The sequence below is a fragment of the Fusarium tjaetaba genome (assembly GCF_013396195.1).
Source record: "Fusarium tjaetaba strain NRRL 66243 chromosome Unknown NRRL66243_c0000037, whole genome shotgun sequence".
In the NCBI taxonomy this organism is placed as follows: domain Eukaryota; kingdom Fungi; phylum Ascomycota; class Sordariomycetes; order Hypocreales; family Nectriaceae; genus Fusarium; species Fusarium tjaetaba.
In genome coordinates this window covers 52235-72925 of record NW_023501233.1, presented here as the reverse complement: position 1 = coordinate 72925, position 20691 = coordinate 52235, and the positions used below count along the sequence as shown (strand labels likewise).

Sequence of the window (20691 nt, the reverse complement as noted above, 5' to 3'; positions counted from 1 at the left end):
AAAAACTATGTTCGTCGAGTCATTGCGGCTGTTGCACCCGCAGCGGCCAGGTCCTGCTTCGCACTCACACTCCTACCAGCAGCTCGAGGCAAGCCACTTGCTCCTTGTGCGAGCCCAGCCGTACCGGCGCTCGTTCGTTTGGTTGGCATTGAGCCGATAGGCCCCGTGGTCCCAGAAGTTTTTCGCACACCACCAGAGACTAGTTTGTGAGGGCTGGCTCCCGTTCGCATAGACGTTGGGGGTTTGGCACCAGCACCTGGAGGCTCTGGCAGAGGCCGCGGCGTCGAGATTGTGTTATGCCGCTTCATGGGTGATGATTCGCGAGTTGGCGGCATACGAGGGACGGGCATCTTACGCCCAGTAATGAACTCGTGCCGAATCGCGTCCTCAGGTTTCATGCGTCGTTCGGGGTCCCAGCGTAAGCACCTATGCAGAAAGTCTATGAAGACCTCGTCATCGCATTTGAGCACCTGGCCTAGAGTTTTGGAAGAAGGGCGACGTCTGCGACCTTTAGACGATACTGTAAGACGGGGTTTGCCCATTGAATCGAAGAAAAGTTTCTTTCGAGTGCTCTTCTCAATCAAGTGCTTCTCAGGAGGCCCAAAGACCTCCATGATACAAGCAAGTTGCTCTTGTTCGTTTTCACCAGGAAAAATGGGGACTCCAGTATATAGTTCTGCCAAGATACAGCCAACGCTCCACATGTCAATCGGCATACCATAGGTCATGCCAAGGATGACCTCTGGTGAACGGTAGAAGCGAGACTGAATATACGTATACACCTTCTCATTCTCAAAACAGCTGGAGCCAAAGTCAATGACCTTGATTTCCGCATGGAGAGGATGTCGCAAGAGAATATTTTCAGGTTTGAGATCACAATGAATAACTTTGTGCTGCTTGAGCAGATTGAGTGAGCTGAGAATCTGCTTGGTGAAGCGCCGAATGATTTTGATGGAGAATCCTCTGAAAGCGTGGGCTTTGATGAGCTCATAGAGATTCATATCCAGTAATTCTGTAGAAATGCAGAGATGACCACGGAAATAGAAACTTTGTGTAAAGTTAACCATACTGTGCCTATTCTTCGGATCCTGTACCAAGTTAGCATAGATATTGAAGGGTAATTGATGACTGTAGCTTACCCATTCACGAAGCTTTTGCAGAATATTGACCTCCACAAGGGCTTGTTGATGGAATCTCTTCTTGTTCCTTATGATCTTGATAGCTACCAGGCCGCCAGTCTTGTGATCAATGCATCGGACGACTTGTCCAAAGCTTCCCTTTCCTAGAACATCAATGATCTCATATCGATATGCAAGGTGGTCTCCAGGCACAATGGTATAATCGCCACGCTCGTCATCATATCCAAAGTTTGGTGCGTCAGACTGGAGATCACCGACAACCTTGTGGGCGTTCTGTGTCCCGCAAAAGTACACATCGGTATAGTCCACAATTTCACCCCTCTCATAAATATTGAGCATGGCAATGCGAATGGCTTCGTGGGCGCCAACTCGCTCTTTGGGGGTGGCTCGCTTTCTAAGTGCGTCGAGGGTTCTAGCAGCAACGTCCGTCTCTTTGCGCCTGGAACCCAACTTAGCCATCTCTTCTTCTGCTGCCACATCGTCCTTGTCGAGGTCTGCAGAGTATGAGTCAGGGCCCTTCGACATGCCAGAAGAATTCCTGGGGCGAAGGATTTTCTGCATGACTGAGGTATTTCGACCAACGGGCATTGTTGAAGGGTCTGGCACTGTTTTCTTCACAGTCCAAGATTCGCTTTTTGTCTTGTCGTGAGATATAAACCCATTGAGGCTTCCACCAGAGCTCTTTCGCCTCCGTGACTCAAGATACCCTCCAGGAGGTTGCTTCACGGTTGGGGAAGGACTGGCTTGCTTGAGAGTTGACAGGTTATTTAAAGTGGAGGAGATGGGGATCCTGGGAGGAGGCATAGGTTCCTCTGGTTGCTTCGCGCTGCCTTTCTCAACCACATCTGTGGGGGCAGTAATGTTGCTCTTGGAGTTCCCACGCTTCCATGAGAGACTGAGTTTTCGTCGAATAGAGCTCATCGAGGAGGGTGTTTGTGGCTCATCCAGCGAAGGTTCCGGTTGAGGAGATTTGGGAGTTGGTTCTGCTTCTTTGGGCACACGAGGACCCGTTGGCTTCTGGTGGATTTGATCTTGGAACATGTTTTCATCCAAAGTCATAAAGTCGGCTCCCGTCTTAGACCTCTTCAAGAAACCATGGTCTCCGCCCCCCTTGGGTAACGAGGATGACAAGAAAGGTGACATGCTTTGCTTGTGATCAAGTTCCTTGAAAGCTAGCGATGATTCGGTCGAACTAGCGTCAGGGGGTGTGGGCGTAAGATGTGTGTGATGAACTGAACTGCTGCTCCTAAGAGAGGGGAGCTCAGGAGTATCGCCATGGCGACTCTTAGCGAAGAAGGAGCTTTTGGAAGCTGTCATAGGGGTTGTGGGTGTCTTTGGCAATTGCCGGGCTGGCGGTGGAGTTTCGTGCCGTTCTACACTGCTGTGGTCCTGCAATGCTGCAATCTTGTTAGCAGTTGGGGTGCTCAAAGGTCCCAGGTTAATTGGTGGCAGTCTTAGAGGTTGCAGATGTCGCTTATTTGGAGGAGTGGCCTTGCTATCAGGCTCAGCCGCTACACTCGGTACATAGCTCTTTCGCGCGCTGGGCTTTCTCTGAAGCTTTGTGGGTTCAGGAAAGACAGGCATAGAAATGACTCCAGTAGAGTTTGAGTTCATGCCCATGGCATCCATGTTACTAAGCGCGGTCTTTTTCTTCTCCATGAAATAATTGTCTGCTGGCGAGTCTTTCGGCGACTCGTAGGCTTTCGGTATAGCAGGGACAGGCGGAACATATTCGTCATCGTCAGTCGGAATAGGATTGTGGACTGTGGTATGTTTTGGTGCAGGCAAGCGCGACGTTGATGACGAACCAGATATACGGTGTAGCGATCCAGTCGATGTTCTGGCCGAGTTCAGGCTGAAGCCCGAGTTAACTGAAAGATTTGAGTTGAAGGATTTACGGTGGAGGTCTGGCGTAGTTCTCGAGGATGATGGGGTACCAGAAGTTCGTCTCGGAATCATGGAAGGTGATTTCGATTCAGCTCTCTCAGGCTGATTGTTCATCGACACTGGTGGTGGAGGCGGAGGGGTAGAAACCTGACCAAGACTCAATGACTGCGGCATGGTCGAGAGTCGTTTCATCCTCCTTGTATCAGTGGGACTAATTGTCCTCGCGCCGAGGCCAGTCGCATGTGATGAATGGTGGGCGCCGGGCATCATCGAAACCCTCTTGTTGGCGGAGGACGGCGTGCTCAATCGGCCTCCGACCCGAGGTGATCGCGGGGCCAGGGTAGAGTGTCGGTTCTGCTCTGGGGTGAGGGTGTTACCAAGACCAAGGTTGGTTTGATTTGGTCGTGGTGGCGGTTGTACTGATTTGGATTTCGCAGCCCTTGAGTTGGGGAAATTCCTTGTATTATCGAGCCACGATGAATTGGCGTCCATGGAAGCTCTCGTCGAGCCCGTAGGCGTCCCTTCGGAGAAGAGACTGGGGCGTCGCTTCTGGGGAGGTCGGCTTCCATAATCCCCATCGCCAACAATTCCTGGGCCGATCGACTTTCGAGGAGGTTTGGGCACGACGGTATTGGAGACAGGCGGGTATTGACTTTGTCGACGAGAGCGTGCTGCGCCCGGCCCGTGGATATGATCAGTCGGACCAGAAGCACCAGAGGCATTGGCAGGCGGTCTGTTGGAATTACTAGGTCGTCGCAGTAGCGAGCCTGATCGAGCGGGTCGAGTGTTGGTTTGGACGGCAGTTCGAGTGGCAGCACCATTCAATGATGGACCTACTTGAGATCTAGAAGACATACTGGCGTTATCGACCCCGTGCGTGTCGAGGATGCCCCCTTCCCCGTTGGGAGACGGGAATTGGGTCAGTTTGAAATCTGTTGAAGCGGATTCGATGCTACTCTGTAAATCGTCGAAGCTGACAGAGGGCAAGAAATCGAAAGAGGCAGTCGAGTCGTTTAATTGACCTGAATCTCCATCGCGACTAAAAGAAAAAATGGAATGATTATTGGAAGGAGTTGCGCTGAGCATTGGATCGTCGGAGGCAAAGCCAGGGTTCGTCGAGGGGATATGTGGTCGAGGCTGAGCGTTGGCGGTTTTGCCCCTGTCACAAAGGGATCAAGGTCAGCTTGGCCATGTGCAGAAATGCAGGGCGATAAAGGACTTGGATATGACGATGACAGCGGTACGCCAGAACACGCATTGACCAATATGACAAAATGAACGAAACAAATAGAAAAATGTCAGATGGAAAAGGCTCACAATCGCGTTGGAGAAAAGTTGGCTGGTCGAGGCCCAGCAGGTGCCTTGTGGTCGCGGCTCATGGGGTCCAAGGTCGAGGGGCGTGGCTGGCAATGCGACGAAGGTGGATTTCACGGGGTCGGGTTGCTGGCACAGACTCAGTCCGGTCAGGGAGCTGAGCGCATTCGAACGGCTACCTCATTCCGGAACCGACAAGAGTATTGAAGTGCAAGAGAGCAGACAGAATCAAAGTAAGAGGCAGTGAGCGGTTGGCGACAGGCGAAAAGGAGCCTGGAGTGATTGATTGCGGTGGGCACCCCGAGAAAGGGATGGTACAGTAAGATGCGAGATGGAGTAGAATAAAAAGATGGAGTCGTTAAGTTGGTTAGGTAAGGTTGTGTTTTTTTCCTTCTCTGCTATAAGGTAGGCACTCACCTACTAACCTAGGCGGCCACTGGCAGTTCCGGAAGGAGGCATGGGGAATACCTGCGTGCTAGGGTGCCCCCTTAGGGAGCGGGCATCACACTCTCTAGCGTCTGAAGAACGGCACCTGAGAGGCTGATATGGTGAACATCGCGGTTGATAATGAACAGTGGACAGCGGATCTCGACACGGTAGACGAGCAGTTTGATTGGCTACTAGAGCTTTGAAATTGGTCCCTGGATGAGATGCGGGCAGAGGTGGAGGTTCTATGCCGGTTGTCGAGATGCCTTTTACCGCCATTTAAGTGGATGGAAGGTACCTGTATCTTGGGCTCATTCTACCCTTATCAGATGTATCTTCCCCCAACATGTAACCTCATAGACTAATGCAATACGGTCAATACCTCAGGAACGTCCCCTTACTTTATTAGACTTTCACGAACCCAACGATGCATATCGAGGAACGTCAACCATTCGCGATAGAATATGGGGACATTCTCTGAACAACAATTAAATGCCAATCCAAATCCGGGCCAAGGATCTCACTCCCCTGCTGGACGCATTTGTCTCGTTTTATCGTCATCTCATTCCAAGCTACCTTGCCTACCTTACCTAGGTATTATACTACTACCCTGCTCTGCCAGCTGGTCTCTATAACACATCCACCACCCGATAATGAGCGGCGATGGCGGTGATTTTAAGTAGAAGATTTGCATGGTCAGTGGAGAAGACAGCGGTTTCGCGAGCGAATGCTACCAGCCATACAGAGTCCCATCCACGCATAGTGCCGAGTCGCGTGAACCGGTTGACGCATCAACGGCGGACACTGGCCCGATGCGCTACCCAGGTCGACAAACAGTGTTTGTATTGGGCCGCAATCGGATGTTGACATTAACCTGAGGCAAGGATAGCTGGGGCGCACGAACGACAAGCGAACCGACTTGATCCTAGGACATTGGCAAATGCTTCATTGTTTCTATAGCAGGCTGTTTGCAACCACCTAACTACCTAGGTAGGCTCATGTCTCTTGATTCAAGAGTGCCGGGCTGTACTCGTGACCAGGGACGGGCCAGACGGTGTGGTTAATGGATAGATAGATGTCTTGTTCAAGCCTCCCGCTCAGACCATGAACATCCAGTGAGTACAAGGATTGAGTCGTGTCTCAGATTTTCAAGGACCCATCAATTTGCCCCGACAGAAGCTTTCTCGGGCATCTTCAACCGGTAGGGCCATACGGATGCATCTCTATTATTTACCAAGCATTTTACCGGGCCAATTAACTAACCTGTCAAGGCTGTTGTCAGTTGGTACAACCTTATGCATTGTTGTCCTGCCAAGCATCAAGGATCTGATGGTCCTGCATCTTGAGTCGTGTTTATTGTTTTTTCGCGGTCAATACACGGTCTTGGATGATAGCTGGCAGCTCATAGCTGCTCCTAGCATCTGATTGCCGCATAGGCAATCTAGCATCTGGCATATGTGAGCTATCGTTGTCATGGGCAATGCCGTTTGGAGTGAATTAAGCCCATGGCTATGACATGCCACTTCATCTCATCAGCCATACATCAGACACCGACGAGCTGGGACATCCATCAGCGTGGATGACACAATCAAGCTGTCGGAGAGGAATTCGCGATTTCAATGTCATCGCTGGAATGGACTGCTGAATGCCTCCACAGCTTTACCGGTAGCACCGAAATGACGAAGGTCATGTACAGAGTACATACGGGTAGTATGGATGCTTTCTTCATTCGAAATTCAGTTGTGTGGGGTAAGCCAGATTTAAGGGACGACATGGATATCGCTATAGTCATCTAAATTAGGGTTGGATATATATGATATGAACCATGTCTCAGGACTTATTAACTCTCTCATGATGTGTGTAGTTCCATTCTCTATCCGGACCGATGCCAAGTCTTCCAAACTTCACCAAATGAAGCAATCCGTCTGCATCTAATTGACTGTATTTCAAAGAGCATAACACGGTCTGAAGGCGCTACGGGCCGCTTGGCACTACTGTAAACTCTACGGATAGCTGACGGCAGAGGAAAAGTTTCCAGTAAATGGTTTCCCACCCACAGCGAACATCATTTATTGCTGAAAATAGGTAGGCTAGCTTCTCTCCGTTAGGTAGGTATTATTAGAAGCCGTTACCACGAGGTCAGTCTAGGTTAGGTAAGTTACCTTTAACCTAGTAGCCTCCTTCGGACCTAGGTGTAAGTGATGTCACCAGTGTCACATGCTCACCCACGATCGTGCCGTGACACCTCCGCGCGGGTATATTGAATCTCCAGTTCCCTTTTGATTTCTCCACCATCCAGAGCCACAGCATGTCTTGAAACAGACTTCCTCATGGACGACTTCACTGCAGAGATGTTCGCTACCGGGCGCGACTTTGACTCCTCCGAGAGCTCAAGCCAGCGCCCCAACCATGACCAGAACGATGGCAATGGCAAGCAGCCCGAGCCAAAGGCCGAATCAAGCTCTCAGAAAACGGGCCTACGCGGAGGATTGGCTGCTATTCGCCAGAAAGCTAGCTTACAGGACCGATTAGTAGAAAAGTATATTGAGCTGCCTGAACCGCTGTAATACCGTGCTTTACTGACTGACGGCACGGTAGACTTCTTCAGCAAGTTATACCTACGGATAGCGATGACCAAACCGAGGTTCACTTCGTCGGTGATGAACAATCAGCCACTCATACCGAGAGGCCCAACTTCAACATCACTACCATGTCCTACAATTTTCGGCGGTTCAACGCTCGAATAGGCGTTGTCTTTAAATTCCAGGCCCGTGTGGAACGTATTCTATCCTGGAAGCGCGCATCGCATACTCTATCACTCCTCGCCGTCTATAGTTTTGTCTGCCTGGATCCTTATCTCCTGTTTGTGCTGCCTGTTGCCATCCTTCTGTTCGGTGTCTTCATCCCCGCGTTCCTGGCACGGCATCCCGCACCACCCAAGGGAACATTGTCGAGTGAGCAGAATGTTGGATATTCTCCCCAGGGGCCACCTCTGGCACCTGCGGCGACGGTGAAACCAGTCAAGGAACTCAGCAAGGATTTCTTTCGGAATATGCGTGACCTGCAGAACTGCATGGATGACTTTAGTCGGGGACACGACCAGGTCGTCGCCTTACTCGTGCCAGTGACGAATTTTAGTGATGAGGCTCTCAGCTCTGCTCTATTTTTATTTCTTACAGCGGGGAGCATTTTTATGACCATTGCGGCCCAAATTCTACCATGGCGCTTCATATTCCTTCTTGGGGGTTGGATCATCGTGGGTATGGGTCATCCGCACGTCGCCCGCCTCATTGCTGCTGCTCATCGAGAGCGTCTCCAACCGCAAGAGGCCAAGGCTCGGTCGTGGTTAGATAACTGGATCAGTTCAGACGTTATCCTCGACTCCAGTCCTGAAACGCGTGAAGTGGAAATTTTTGAGCTACAGCGCAAAACCTCGGGTGGTGGCGAGTGGGAGCCTTGGCTTTTCAGTCCTTCTCCTTACGACCCTTTGTCACAACCTCGAATTGCAGGTGAACGACCACGTGGAACCCGCTTCTTTGAAGATGTCATGCCACCCGAAGCGTGGGAATGGAGCGAGAAGAAATGGGCTCTGGACCTTTGGAGTCGTGAGTGGGTAGAAGAACGTATTATTACAGGGGTTGAAGTTGAGACAGAAGGCGAGCGTTGGGTTTATGACATATGGGATGAGCGAGACGAGCGAACGGGTGTTGTGGACGTTCCTATCAACGAGAAGGGAAAGCAAAAGGCAATACCGAAGCCAAGCTGGGAGGAGAATGAAGACGGTAGTGGCCGGAGAGGTGACTGGAGACGACGGCGATGGGTCAGATTGGTGAAGCGTAAGGCGGTTCCAGTACAGCCAAGTTGATCTGATAGATCTCTGTAATATCACGTTCCTACTTTGATTTCTCGTATTATGCAAGCTATTGGTCGGGGCATGAGATGGTCTACACAATTGTGGCCAAACATGGGCATTGTTATGTAAGAATTGACATGGCATCAAGAAATTCCATCTGAGTTATGCTTATTTCAATTGGATAGTATGGGCTACCAAAAAGTGAATACTAAAAATCCAATCCTAATGCTGAAGTCACGCTTTCAGAGTCCAAGTGGTATCATGCTGAACAGGCCTCCCCTGTGGCCACAAAAAATCGGAGGTCGTCAGATGTCTCTGATCTGTGTCAGAACATTCTATATGCGCTTCGCTCATGACACGTCAAAACCGTGAATCGTAACGAGATAAAAGAAATAAACCAAGACGCTGAATGGATATCATTGAATGGCCATCTTGTCAAGAATCTTCTGAATGCCCTTCGTGCTCCCACGGCCCTGGTCAAGCTCCTCGGCCATCTTGCGGGCCCGCACGATGAGGACGCTGAGAACTTTACGGGTATACTCGAAGCTGCCTGTGGACTCCATGTAGGCAACAGCGTATCGCTTGATCTGGGTGTCCGAGGTCTTCTGCTTGAGGATGTTGATGAGCTGGAGATTGGTGGGGTTGGTGCGAATGCTGTGGATGACAGGGAACGAGAACTTGCCCTCGGTCAGATCCTCGCACATTCCCTTGTTATGGCTGTACTCCTTCGAGGACAAGTTCATGTAGTCGTCTCGAATCTGAAAGATGAGGCCAATTAGGTTGACGAGCGGAACACAGTCTGTAGGACTAGGGCCGTTGGCTTCCGCCGCCATAAGCTTGATGCCGAGACGGAACAGGCCGCCCGTCTTGTTACCAACCATTTCAAGGTAGTCCTCTTCGGTAGGACAAGTAAGAGTGTCACGCCAAAACAGGTCCATGCCCTGGCCTCGGTGGAGGTTCACAAGCTCATCGGAAAAGATGGTGATTAGCTCTGGATTGTTGAGCTTGTGCAGCTCTTGTAGGGCGACAAAGTATATGTAGTTTGCCGAGTTGATGGTTTGAGCGACACCAAAGATGTTGTGTGCGACAGGGAAGCCACGGCGCAGCTCGGACGAGTCCTGTACGTCGTCGATGAGGAGCGAAGACTCGTGCAACATGCCAACGACTCGGGTGATGACTTCGAGGCTCGGCGTGGGCACATCGAGCCAGACATTGAAAGCACCGATTAGCTGGGCGCGGAAGTCCTTGCCAGGATGGCTGATGACATAGTCGTAAGGTCCGCGGACGACATTTTCCTTCTCGTCAGTCCAAGAGCGCTGAGCCGTGAACTCGAGATCCTCGTGGGCGTAGCGCTCGGGATCGGGAGGTGGATTGGGAGCTTGCATTACGCCGTAACCAGCGTTTGACATCTGTGCCTTTGGGGAGAGCTGCTTCTGGCTCAACCAGTCGCCTTCTGGGACAGGGCGCAGAACGGGCTTTGTGGGTGTCGCGTTGAGGGAGGTCGGGATGCCGGTGCTTGAAGTGCGAGGTGGAATTGCATTGGGAGACATAAGTGGGTTGGAGATACCAGACATCTTCTCCATTGCCTTTGGCGAGAGCGACAGCATGTGTAAGGCCGACGGGGGCAATGCCTCAGGGTTGAAGGAGAGGACCGGGTCGGCCGTGGGGATCATGCGTGTTAAGTTTTTGGGGGTAATACCTAGAATGCGATTCGTCCAAGGGTAAAAGAGAGGAGGAGGAGGAGGGGGAGGGGTCCTTTTCTGACGGATAATCGATGACGCTGCTGAAGATATTTGAGATGCTAACTGGAGAAAGAGAGGCAGAAATCAATATGGGACGGAAGCGAAATAATAAACAAATGCCGTATACGTGGTGTTTGGCCCTGTCTTGTCTCGTGGCGTACTGATATCGAATGGTGCTGTCGGGATGCTCGGGTGAATCTATAAGTGGTCGACGTCATTGAATGTCCAGACGATGCATGTCTAAGCCTGCCTGATGCGACGATAGAAGGGTCATAGAGTTGACACTGAGCCTGAGCGCATCCAATGCTTGCAACGTGGATAAGGTAATTTACTCAAATCAATTGCTCAAGCGCTGAATAGCAGGAGCCTAAAAGCGAATCCTGCAGGCTGCAGCTATCCAGTTTGAGGAGGACGAAGCTGCCCAGAGCTCTCTCTGTCTTGTGATGAGGGGTCATGGTGAGTGAGGGTGGGCTAACTGGGGTACTTGTTCATTCGTCCTAGGTACGCAGGACACATCATCTTCGCACCTTGACGCAACATGAACTACAAGCCCGTCCTCTACAGCATGTCAAGTACTAACTGACACGACCGTGCCTCTTTTCTAGGGGTTCTTGTCACAAGCTAATGCAGAATGGATGGATGGGACGGGAGCTCTGAGACGCGAACGCAGCTTTGCTTTCCTTTTCTTTGTTGTTGAGAGGGGCTAGTGTTGGGAAAACGGGTCTTTGCCAGGGGAAGATCAACGTGGGACGGACTATGATGGGTGTGATTGCGGGGAAGACTCAATAGACAACCAAAAGCAGTCAACAACAAGCCAGGTCATTCAGTCCTAATACCTACTAGGTAACTAGCTGTAGTTGATAGTCATATTGACGTATATCGTAAGTATTCATACCTTTGATGTTCTCGTTGCCGCTTTGTAGAGACGGATAAATATATGGATATCTGTAAGTGAGTCAGTCAATCAGTTTATTAGTGGTAATTCTGGCGACTCATATTCGGTCAAAGGCATGCCTTTTGTGTGCTGGCGATGCAACAGCCAAGACAAGACTGGTTGAAGGGTGCCTACGAGACACTTACACTGGTCGTAAGGATGAATACTAAGGTGCCTTGATCGAAATATACAGCAAATAATAGCGTTATGAGACAACAAATGAAACATAAGGAAGATACATTCTTTGATGCACCAGCTCTCCCTTTATCTATCTTCTGCCCCATCTCACAATCATTAAAGAATTCGATCCGTTGGGACAGAAAACACACCACCTCAGCCCATTGTAAGATCAGGGCTTGCGAAGCCCATGCTCAGCTCGCTGAGGAGTAAGGCGAAGACGAACACGTTGAGTCGATCCCTGGTGTCACTTTGTCACGGACCATGTCTGCACCTTGAGATCTCGTCAGATAATTCCAGATTTCACATGCAAATTAAGGGTGCATCGAAGAGCTGATCAATGGAGTCAGATCATGTTGCTTGAAGAACCCCTGCTGTCTCTAAACCTGGACCGTGAAGCTTTCGATCGCCTACCCGGGACTACTCTTTCGACGGGCAAGTTCGATAAGTTGGACCATATTCATCTATGTTGAAGGCATTATTCTTCTAGTCAGTCTATCCCATGAATTGTCTGTCTCTCTCACGAATGTTCATTTTACTCGTGTACCTGACCAAGCGTCAAAATACTACGATAAAGTTGGAAATTCTATACTTACTTAATCCTAACTCCATCGTTTTAAAATGACAACAGTCACTTCATGCAAGACACAAAACATTCATTGATACTTCAATCATTACCATGTATTGTATGATATCTTAGTAATAGTGAAATAAGTAAGAGTCTATAAGGGCAACTGGTGGCATTAATAGAGACAAAACATCATCGTATAACAATATTGTCCAGGCGCTTCATCACCCAAAGCCTCGCTCAGGTGTCTGAGCTGACCACGGTGATAACAATCTCCGTTCACAATCGGCCGAAACATTTGTCATACGGCAACGGGGATCCGAAAACGCGAGAGCCGAGCCATCCTCTCGATCAACGTTAGTAGTTCCCAACGTTAAGCGGGAATTAATTGCCGTTATTCAGGTGTTGCAGCCTATAGTGTAATAAGACCTCCCAAGGTATGACGACAGTGGTGGAGCGAAAGTGGTGATGCGGCATGAAGATCAGAGAACGGACTTAGATCTGATTTCTAATTTATTTCCGAGTCTGCAGAATCGACACTAGAAGCATAACAGTGTCATTGACTCCAAGAGAACTAACGTAACTCACTGAGTTAGTAGATATCAGATATGGCATACGCTGTGTGTTTAATAATATAAATATGAGTCTTGGCTCCCTCATCATGGCCGACTGCCCTTATGCCTTGCAACATTACCAACAGCCATGGCCCCTATACATCGAATATTCTCATCGGCTAATAACAAGCCCTATCGAACTAAGCAACTCGAGGAAGAAACCCCCCCGTACTTGAACGAGGATGGCTACGTCGACTTTGCACCGGGCGATATTCAGAACCCACAGAATTGGTCTACTGCTCGGCGCTGGTCTGTCACGTTCTCAGCTGTGTTGCTCGTACTGAATGCTACCTTTGCATCGAGCTCACCAAGCGGATGCTTCCCGTCTATCTCAGAACACTTCCATGTATCCGAGTTGGTAGCAGGCTTGACCATCACCCTGTTTCTACTGGGTTACTGTGCCGGACCGCTCATCTTCGCACCACTAAGTGAGCTCTACGGAAGAAGATGGATCTTCTACATCACCTTCACGCTATATCTCATCTTTAACTTTTTGTGTGCCTGGGCGCCTAACTTTGGCGCCCTCCTTGTCGGTCGTTTCCTCACGGGAACCTTTGTCTCTGCACCCCTTAGCAATGCACCTGGCGTACTCGCAGACCTGTGGACCCCGATCGAGCGTGGCAATGCCATGGCAGGGTTCTCTGCTATGGTATGGGTCGGGCCAGCACTAGGGCCTGTCATTGCTGGGTTCCTCGAGCTGAAGAAGGACTGGCGTTGGAGTTTCTATGTGCTTCTCTGGCTTGGTGGCGCAACAGCTCTCATCATGTTGACTATTCCCGAGACACATGCTCCCACAATTCTCCTTAAGAAGGCTCGAAGAATACGGAAGGCAAAGATTCCTGGATATGAGAATGTTAAAACTCGTTCTGAAGAGGGTGATCGTACACTGAAGACTGTGTACCGTATCGCCTTGACCAGACCGTGGATTATCCTTTTCGATACCATATCATTCCTCTGCGCAGTCTACATGTCTGTAGTCTACACATTATTGTATATGCTTTTCAGCATCTATCCAATCGTGTTTCAGCAGCGACGCGGCTGGAACCCCGGTGTTGGAGAGCTGCCCTTGATTGGGACTGTAATTGGTGAATACTTTTCGTTGATACGACTTCGCTGAACTTACACTAACATACTCTTAGGTGCATTCATTGGTGGTGGCATAGTTTTGATTGATACGAGAATTAGAAAGAAAAAGATTGAGAATGGGGACAAACAGATGGAGCCCGAAGATAGACTGTCATTGGCAATGATCGGAGGTGTTGGTTTTGCCGTGACCATGTTCTGGTTTGCATGGACGGCTGAGTATAAGTAAGTCACTGAGATATCACAATCCTCGCCGTAACTCAAGTCACCACACGCTCTCGAGCTTGAATTCTCTCCAACATACATGTATATATACTGATATTGGTCCCTGCAGTTCTATCCATTGGATCGTACCGACATTGGCGGGAACTTTCCTAGCTACATCTTTGATGTTGATCTTCGTGGCTTTCTTGACATATCTCGTCGACGTCTATCTTATGTACGCGGCATCTGCTATTGCAGCTAATACTATTGCTCGATCAGCGTGCGGCGCTGCTGCCCCCTTATTCACAACACAAATGTTCGATACACTGGGAGTTGGTGGTGGTGGAAGTCTGATCGGAGGAGTTGCTACAGTTCTAGCCGTTATACCGTTTCTATTCTACAGATACGGTAAGAAGATTAGAATCAGAAGCAAATTTGCACCGACAGAGGAGAAAAGCGAAGCTAGGGAGAAGGATGAGGAACAGGCCAGCAACAATGCCACTGCGCGGAGGAATAGTGTTTTATCTCATTCAGATAGGGCGAGTAGCTCGCATACCACAGTGGCCGCAGCATGATACTGGAGGTAACATTAAAGAAACATGTGAGCTTTTGATCGACGTTGATGGATAATTCTTGGACAATTTATAGGCAGGCCCAGAATAATACTACAAATCTAAATTAATCTTCGATACTTAGATAACGCGATGACAGTGAGAGAGAGAAAGTACCTTCAGCTGTGTGTATGAATCTTTTTAGTACACCAAGTATCGGAATATGCATTTGCCGCCTCTTCACGCGATTGTGCAGGATGGAATGCATGAAGCTATGTAATCATGATGATTATGTGATCACCCATCCCCTCTTCAGCTCGGAGCTTCTTTGTGTCGATCCTCAACCACCTGCATTGTAAACCCTCCGTCTTTCAAACCTTAACAGTCACCATGGGACGGACAGTAATTGCATTTGACCTCTACGGTACTATTCTCTCCACCGGATCGATAGCAGGAGAGCTGGCAGAACTATACGGGCAAGATAACGCTCAGTCAATTGCCGCTCTAGCAAGGCGATACCAGCTTGAGTCAACATGGCGCGTGACCAGCATGGGTAAGTTGAGACAAGCCAAAAATGGAATCCATCACTAATGATATACGAAGGCACTTATCGCACATTTAGTGACTTGACGAGATGGTCGTTTCGGCAAGCTACGAAAGAGATTGGTGTTGAGCTCACCCCGGAGCAGGAAGAGCGTATCATGGATGCATATAACGGCCTCGACACATTCCCAGATGTGGATAGAGCACTTGAAAAACTGGCAGAGCATGCATCTATCGATCCATACATCTTCTCAAACGGAACCAAAGCCATGATGACATCGTCACTTGATACATGCCCAACTTTGTCAAGAGTGAGCAACATATTTCCCCATGAGAAAGTTGTCAGTATCGATCCTCTCAAAGTGTTCAAGCCGCATCCTCGTACGTATGAGTTCATGGCTGAGACAGCGGGGATGAAGTCTCAGCTTGATAGGGTATGGTTGGTAAGCTCAAACCCATTCGACGTCACTGGTGCTGTATCTTTTGGATTCAAGAGTGCATGGATCGACCGTGAAGGCAAGGGCTGGACTGATACACTGGGATGTTCACTGGGGCTTCAGCCAACAGTGATAGCATCTGGCGTGGATGAAGCGGTGCAGGTAATCATGCGTCAGTCGGAGGAGTTTAAGTAGGGCGATGGTGATCTTATGCCGAATTATAATGACTTTCCTAGTATGATTCCCGTCATCCATCAATTTATACATGAGTTCTCGGATATGATGTGAGACTATTCGATCACAGATAGCTATTCTGTCAGCATTGAAGTGATGGGTTTGGTGACTGCAACTTGGAGATCGAGAAGGTAACTGCTGACTGCAGTGTTGAACTTGTCCATGTGTTCAGCCAAGAATTCGCAAGAAGCTAATGGTCCTGCAGTAATAATAAAAGAAACAATATCCAACCGAGGAACCAATTTGGGAGTATATCAAGTTTATCATCGGCTGAGAGTAGATATTGGGCCGAGATAATTTCGACTACCCGTGATAACCTACCGACACTTGTAATTTCCTTATATACTAGAACCGAAGCGGGTGACTTGATGACTTAGGACTATCGAAAGTGCAATATCGGTTAGCCGTGGAATCTGATCAATGATATCTACAAGTACGGAGTACGAACCCAGATACTTTGGGACCTTTGTTTCCTCAGGGCTTGACTGCCGAAGTCTTAAGTTAACACCGTTGCTGTGTAAACATGGTCTCCGCCTACCTCACCTAAGTACCAAGCGTTCTAGCATTCCCATCTCGGGATCAACCGTAAGGTAGCTACTAAGGTAGGTAACCTAGGTAGGTACCTACCTATGCTCACACCTAGAGCCCCGATCCCATTCACAGCTTCTATCTCAATCCCTTACAAACAAGATTCCGTCTGGACCTACTGGGACATTCCCTTCACCAACGGCGCAGATGACAGTTGACAGCCCACTTTAGCGCGATCCTAGCTGCATATCCCCTGTAGGCCCCTGTAACCCCGGACCATGCCAGCCCGCTTGTCAGCTGGCGACCCTTAAATCTTGAAATTCCCTAAACCGTTGCTGTGCCGATAGCTCCACTCCATGGGATTGTTTGGTGACAGCAACCTGACGACGATCATCCATCTTTCTACTTCTTTACACTGTTGCTTGGGCTCGGTGACTCTCGGCGGTGTGACTACGATAATCAGTTTCTATTTCTTCTATTCTTCCTGTCACCTTGATCAAATGTTTTCTTAAACACTCTTTTTAAAAAGCACCAGCCGCAATCGCATCAAGTCGATACCTACCCTTCAGCCTTTCCATCTTTACCGTCTCCGGCATAACGTTCATTACCTTATTATTCCCCCACGCACAGATACACGATGGAGTCTCTTCTGTCTCTCGCCTTCGACAACCTTTCCTCGTATGACGGACCAAAAGTCCGTAAGGGCCTTCGCCAGGTCGAAGGCCTTCTAGCTCAGATCTGTCTCTCTAAAGCAAACTCTCGAAACGACCGTCCACACCGAAACCGGGATACTGATGATGATGGGAGTGAAGGATCAACACCCTCTCAAAAGGATCTTTCCCAACTTTCCCGCGACCCGGCATTCCGAGAGTTTTTCAAATTGCAGGAGGGATTCGAATGGAACGTTGCGATGCGCCTTATTAGCACTCTCGATCGACTTATGGCCAAGGGTGGTGATGGTGGAAACGACCTATTGATTCTGAGTGCCCTTGACCTCATACAGGGAGTCTTGTTGCTACACCCTCCCAGCAAATCTCTCTTTGCCCGAGAACAGAATATGAACGTATGTATACAACGGCCAAGATCATAAATACCATAAAACTAACGTCATGCAGCTCCTCCTTGACCTTCTCGAGCCCTTCAACTGCCCTGCAATCCAATCTGCGACTCTCCTCACACTCGTCACTGCTCTAATCGAGACCCCAATCAACACCCGTACCTTTGAGAGCCTTGACGGCCTTCTCACTGTCACCTCTCTCTTCAAGTCGCGATCGACCGCCCGTGAGGTCAAGCTTAAGCTCGTTGAGTTCCTCTACTTCTACCTCATGCCTGAGATTCCTTCGATTCCCCGAGCCGATCAGCGCGATAGTGTTCCCGCTATGCTTCAGCGAAGTCCTAGCAAACTCGCAGGTGCCTTCAATGCCGACCCACGCCGCAAGCGTTCCGGCTCTGATCCCGAAGGTGACATGTATCTCACCACAGAGGAGAAGCAGGAGCTGCTTAGCCAGCATCTGAGCAGCGTAGAGGATCTTGTCAAAGACCTCCAAAACTGCGCACCTTTCGGCGGTGTTGTCTGCTAAATGCCGGTGCAAAGACTGAAGTTGTGGTTTAGACTGTTTTCATATTTCCAGTTACATCTCATTCAACGGCGTTGTAATGACTATTAGGTGGTGCCCTTATACTTTACTTTATGTTTTGGCGCGGAGTTCTGAGGGATAGCTTCGGTGCACATAATCGTTTGCTTGTCGCACCGGGACTGCTGAATATTTGGATCATCCCTTTACACGAATGGTCTGGCTAGGCGTTTATAAGTAACAGAAACGAATAGAACGGGACGCATTTCTCCTTTGAATTATTGCTTTTGCTTCGGTGCAACATCCCCGGTTACACTCTGTGGGGGAGTGGGAACGATTGACAAGGGACGGTCTGGTGTTATGGCTGAGTCGTTACCGTACAGCTCGAACCGACCGTCTATTGTTCCAGAAAGGGGTGTCTGGTATATACTCGGGCTTGACATGGGTGATAGAAGATCGCTGCCGTCTCTATTCGCAGAGTCGATCTCCACGGGCGCGGCGATGTCTCCAGGGGATTGTGCATGCATGGGCACAGCAGCAATTCTTCCAGGTGAGGTGACCCGTGAGCTTGCTTGCTCAGTATATGGTCCTGCTGCTGGGTCTGGTCCAAAGTAGTCCCGAGTCAAGCCTGACCGTGCATGGCTCCCGGATATATCTGTCATGGCATCTCTAGGGAGCGCACTGCCGTCTCCTTCGCCAGATGCTGATGGCCTTGATGCAGTGCGCTGGCGTCGCTTGCGTAGACACATCCAAGTTAGCCCGCCAACAATGATACTGGCTCCCACGACGACACCGACGCCAATCCCAGCCTTTGCACCATCTGACAGGCCGCCGCCGCTGCTGTCGTTGTCGTCGACAATCGTGACACCGCTGTCTGTTGGTGTAGCCTGAGCGCAGTATCCCTCACCACTGACCTGGGTGCACTCTTGGTCGTTGTCGCAACAGCCTGCACCGTCGGAGCATTTATGCTGAGAGGTTGTACAGCCTGAGGGGATGGGCGACAGGAGGTCCGTTCTCGAAGCTGGTCTCGTAGAGGCGCAATCGCCACCCGCCCGACACTCAGAGTTGTAGCCGCAGCAGTTCCCACCAAGACTACTTGGGCAAAGGTAAAGACTCGTCCTTGGACACTTGCGATCACAGCAGCCCTCTTGCGCAGTGGCAGTTCCACTCCTTGTGACGGTGCGGGTACAGAAATAAGCATCCGAGCTACACGGCGAATCGCTGGAGCAGTTGGAGCCTATAGGACAGCATTTCGGGTCGCCTTTTCGGTTGACGTAGCAGTAAGAGTCGTTGTCACAACAGTCATCTGCAAATCCAATCTCTAGACCTGTGGCATAAATGAGTTTGGTGTCCGAGAGCATTATAGCATCCACATGGACCTACAGTTGTGATGATCCGAACCACAATCCCCTGCGCGTTTGGCCAAAGGAAATGAGCGATCGATAAAGAATCGCGGCATCAGATCGCTAGGAGCCGCTTGGAGTGCCTCATACTGTCGTGGGTTGTGCGCAACGGTAAGAGGGACAAAGACGAGACAACTGAGAAGCTTCATGATGAGAGCGGTAAAAGGAAGAGTGACAGAAGATTCAACAAAGCGCAGCATTCATCGTCGCATCTCCTATGAAACCAATTTTATCTCACAGTAAAATTGATCGGAAGCCGGAAATCGATGAGCGCAGTTGAACAAAGAAAAAGAATGTGATGGGAGCCAAGACTCAAGAGAGGTCTATGCATGTAAGACTCGAATCAACTCGCTTTGGCGACGTGCGACGGAGAGTGATAGGCCCTCCATGTTTGCGATCTACCCTACCATATTGGATGCATGGCTATCATTGGCCTGTTGTTCACTGCACCTCAGTTTCATTTCCAAATTCTCATTCATTTCTGGAGCTATTAAGGAAATGGTTGACCACAACGTGGCAGAGAACCGTTACAATGGGGCTGGAGGCACAAGTGCTTACATGAAATGGCCCAACGTGGTATAAAACCCGCAATGGTCAGTTCAGGCTGAGATGTTGTTCACCGGAGAATTAAATTTGATATATTATATAACTACGTAATTATCCAGACGTTTTGAGAGAATGATTCTAGATCAGGCGATGACGGACAAAGCGAAAGGTACGTTCTAAGCGATATCAGCTGCGACTGTAGTTGAGTGAGATGAATAAGAAGCATGTATATGTATGCATGTGATTTCGAGTCTCTATTATCCCTGCATCTTAGCTGCATCCCAAATCTCACAAGGAAGATCTTTTGTAAACAGAACCGACGAATACAGATATACGAGCGAGTTTCTGCTGCGCAAGCCTGACAAAGAATCAAACGCTCGTTGTGAACGTGCGCTTACACGGGACAAAATCCGCCATTTAACGACGATAACGCTATTATACATTGGTTCACTACAAAGAAGAATGACCAAGAATGCCTTGCTTGAACTACCGTATATTGGTTTCCTAGTCATGAGACAACTCGTCATACCACCTGCAAGGTGAATGCAGGAATCCACTCTCTATTTCTGCGATGGTAAAGTGAGGTCACTTCTGCTTCATACGATCGGTTGCTATTTGATACTGCCAGGAGAGAAACCTTGATATATTGGAGTGGTTTCCTTGACGACTACAATGAGTTCACAAGATATCTAGGTTCCCCTACAATCTTGATGGCACACACGGCAACCTTCATTTCTTTTCTAAATCGCAAGTAAATCGCTCATACAAAGCTTATATACTTAGTGAGTGAGAAATAGAGAGACCAAACATTACTCGTTGAGTTGTGGGATGACAGCGAGGAGTTGGCAATGTAGTTAGCATCAGTAAAAGGCCACTTTACAGATAATGACCCTCAATCCAGTTAATAAGAACGCTTTCTTACCATCAGGGAGAC

The 20691-nt window shown here is 49.3% G+C and overlaps 6 protein-coding genes across 6 annotated transcripts; 3 read left to right on the top strand and 3 right to left on the bottom strand.

Annotated features, from left to right (window-relative positions):
• Nucleotides 1–5: 5 nt before the first annotated feature.
• On the bottom strand, nucleotides 6–4112 carry FTJAE_2070 (CMGC DYRK DYRK2 kinase; the record flags this gene model as incomplete). Its single annotated transcript, XM_037348226.1, has 3 exons — nucleotides 6–1012; nucleotides 1070–1088; nucleotides 1140–4112. 3 exons carry the CDS (start codon nucleotides 4110–4112, stop codon nucleotides 6–8), a joined length of 3999 nt encoding a protein of 1332 aa, XP_037210814.1.
• A 2984-nt stretch (nucleotides 4113–7096) lies between these two features.
• Nucleotides 7097–8631, top strand: FTJAE_2069 (amino acid transporter; the record flags this gene model as incomplete). The annotated part of the gene is made up of 2 exons (XM_037348224.1): nucleotides 7097–7305; nucleotides 7365–8631. 2 exons carry the CDS (start codon nucleotides 7097–7099, stop codon nucleotides 8629–8631), a joined length of 1476 nt encoding a protein of 491 aa, XP_037210813.1.
• Nucleotides 8632–9035: 404 nt separating this feature from the next.
• FTJAE_2068 (geranylgeranyl pyrophosphate synthase) lies at nucleotides 9036–10292 on the bottom strand (the record flags this gene model as incomplete). The annotated part of the gene is made up of 1 exon (XM_037348223.1): nucleotides 9036–10292. The coding sequence occupies one exon, from the start codon at nucleotides 10290–10292 to the stop codon at nucleotides 9036–9038; it is 1257 nt and encodes a 418-aa protein (XP_037210812.1).
• Nucleotides 10293–12742: 2450 nt separating this feature from the next.
• Nucleotides 12743–15667, top strand: FTJAE_2067 (major facilitator superfamily transporter; the record flags this gene model as incomplete). The annotated part of the gene is made up of 5 exons (XM_037348222.1): nucleotides 12743–13739; nucleotides 13794–13962; nucleotides 14072–14457; nucleotides 14878–15045; nucleotides 15096–15667. The coding sequence occupies 5 exons, from the start codon at nucleotides 12743–12745 to the stop codon at nucleotides 15665–15667; spliced, it is 2292 nt and encodes a 763-aa protein (XP_037210811.1).
• A 1204-nt stretch (nucleotides 15668–16871) lies between these two features.
• Nucleotides 16872–17814, top strand: FTJAE_2066 (cell division control 14; the record flags this gene model as incomplete). Its single annotated transcript, XM_037348221.1, has 2 exons — nucleotides 16872–17297; nucleotides 17350–17814. 2 exons carry the CDS (start codon nucleotides 16872–16874, stop codon nucleotides 17812–17814), a joined length of 891 nt encoding a protein of 296 aa, XP_037210810.1.
• Nucleotides 17815–18086: 272 nt separating this feature from the next.
• Nucleotides 18087–19360, bottom strand: FTJAE_2065 (uncharacterized protein; the record flags this gene model as incomplete). Its single annotated transcript, XM_037348220.1, has 2 exons — nucleotides 18087–19135; nucleotides 19192–19360. 2 exons carry the CDS (start codon nucleotides 19358–19360, stop codon nucleotides 18087–18089), a joined length of 1218 nt encoding a protein of 405 aa, XP_037210809.1.
• Between the last annotated feature and the right edge of the window lie 1331 nt (nucleotides 19361–20691).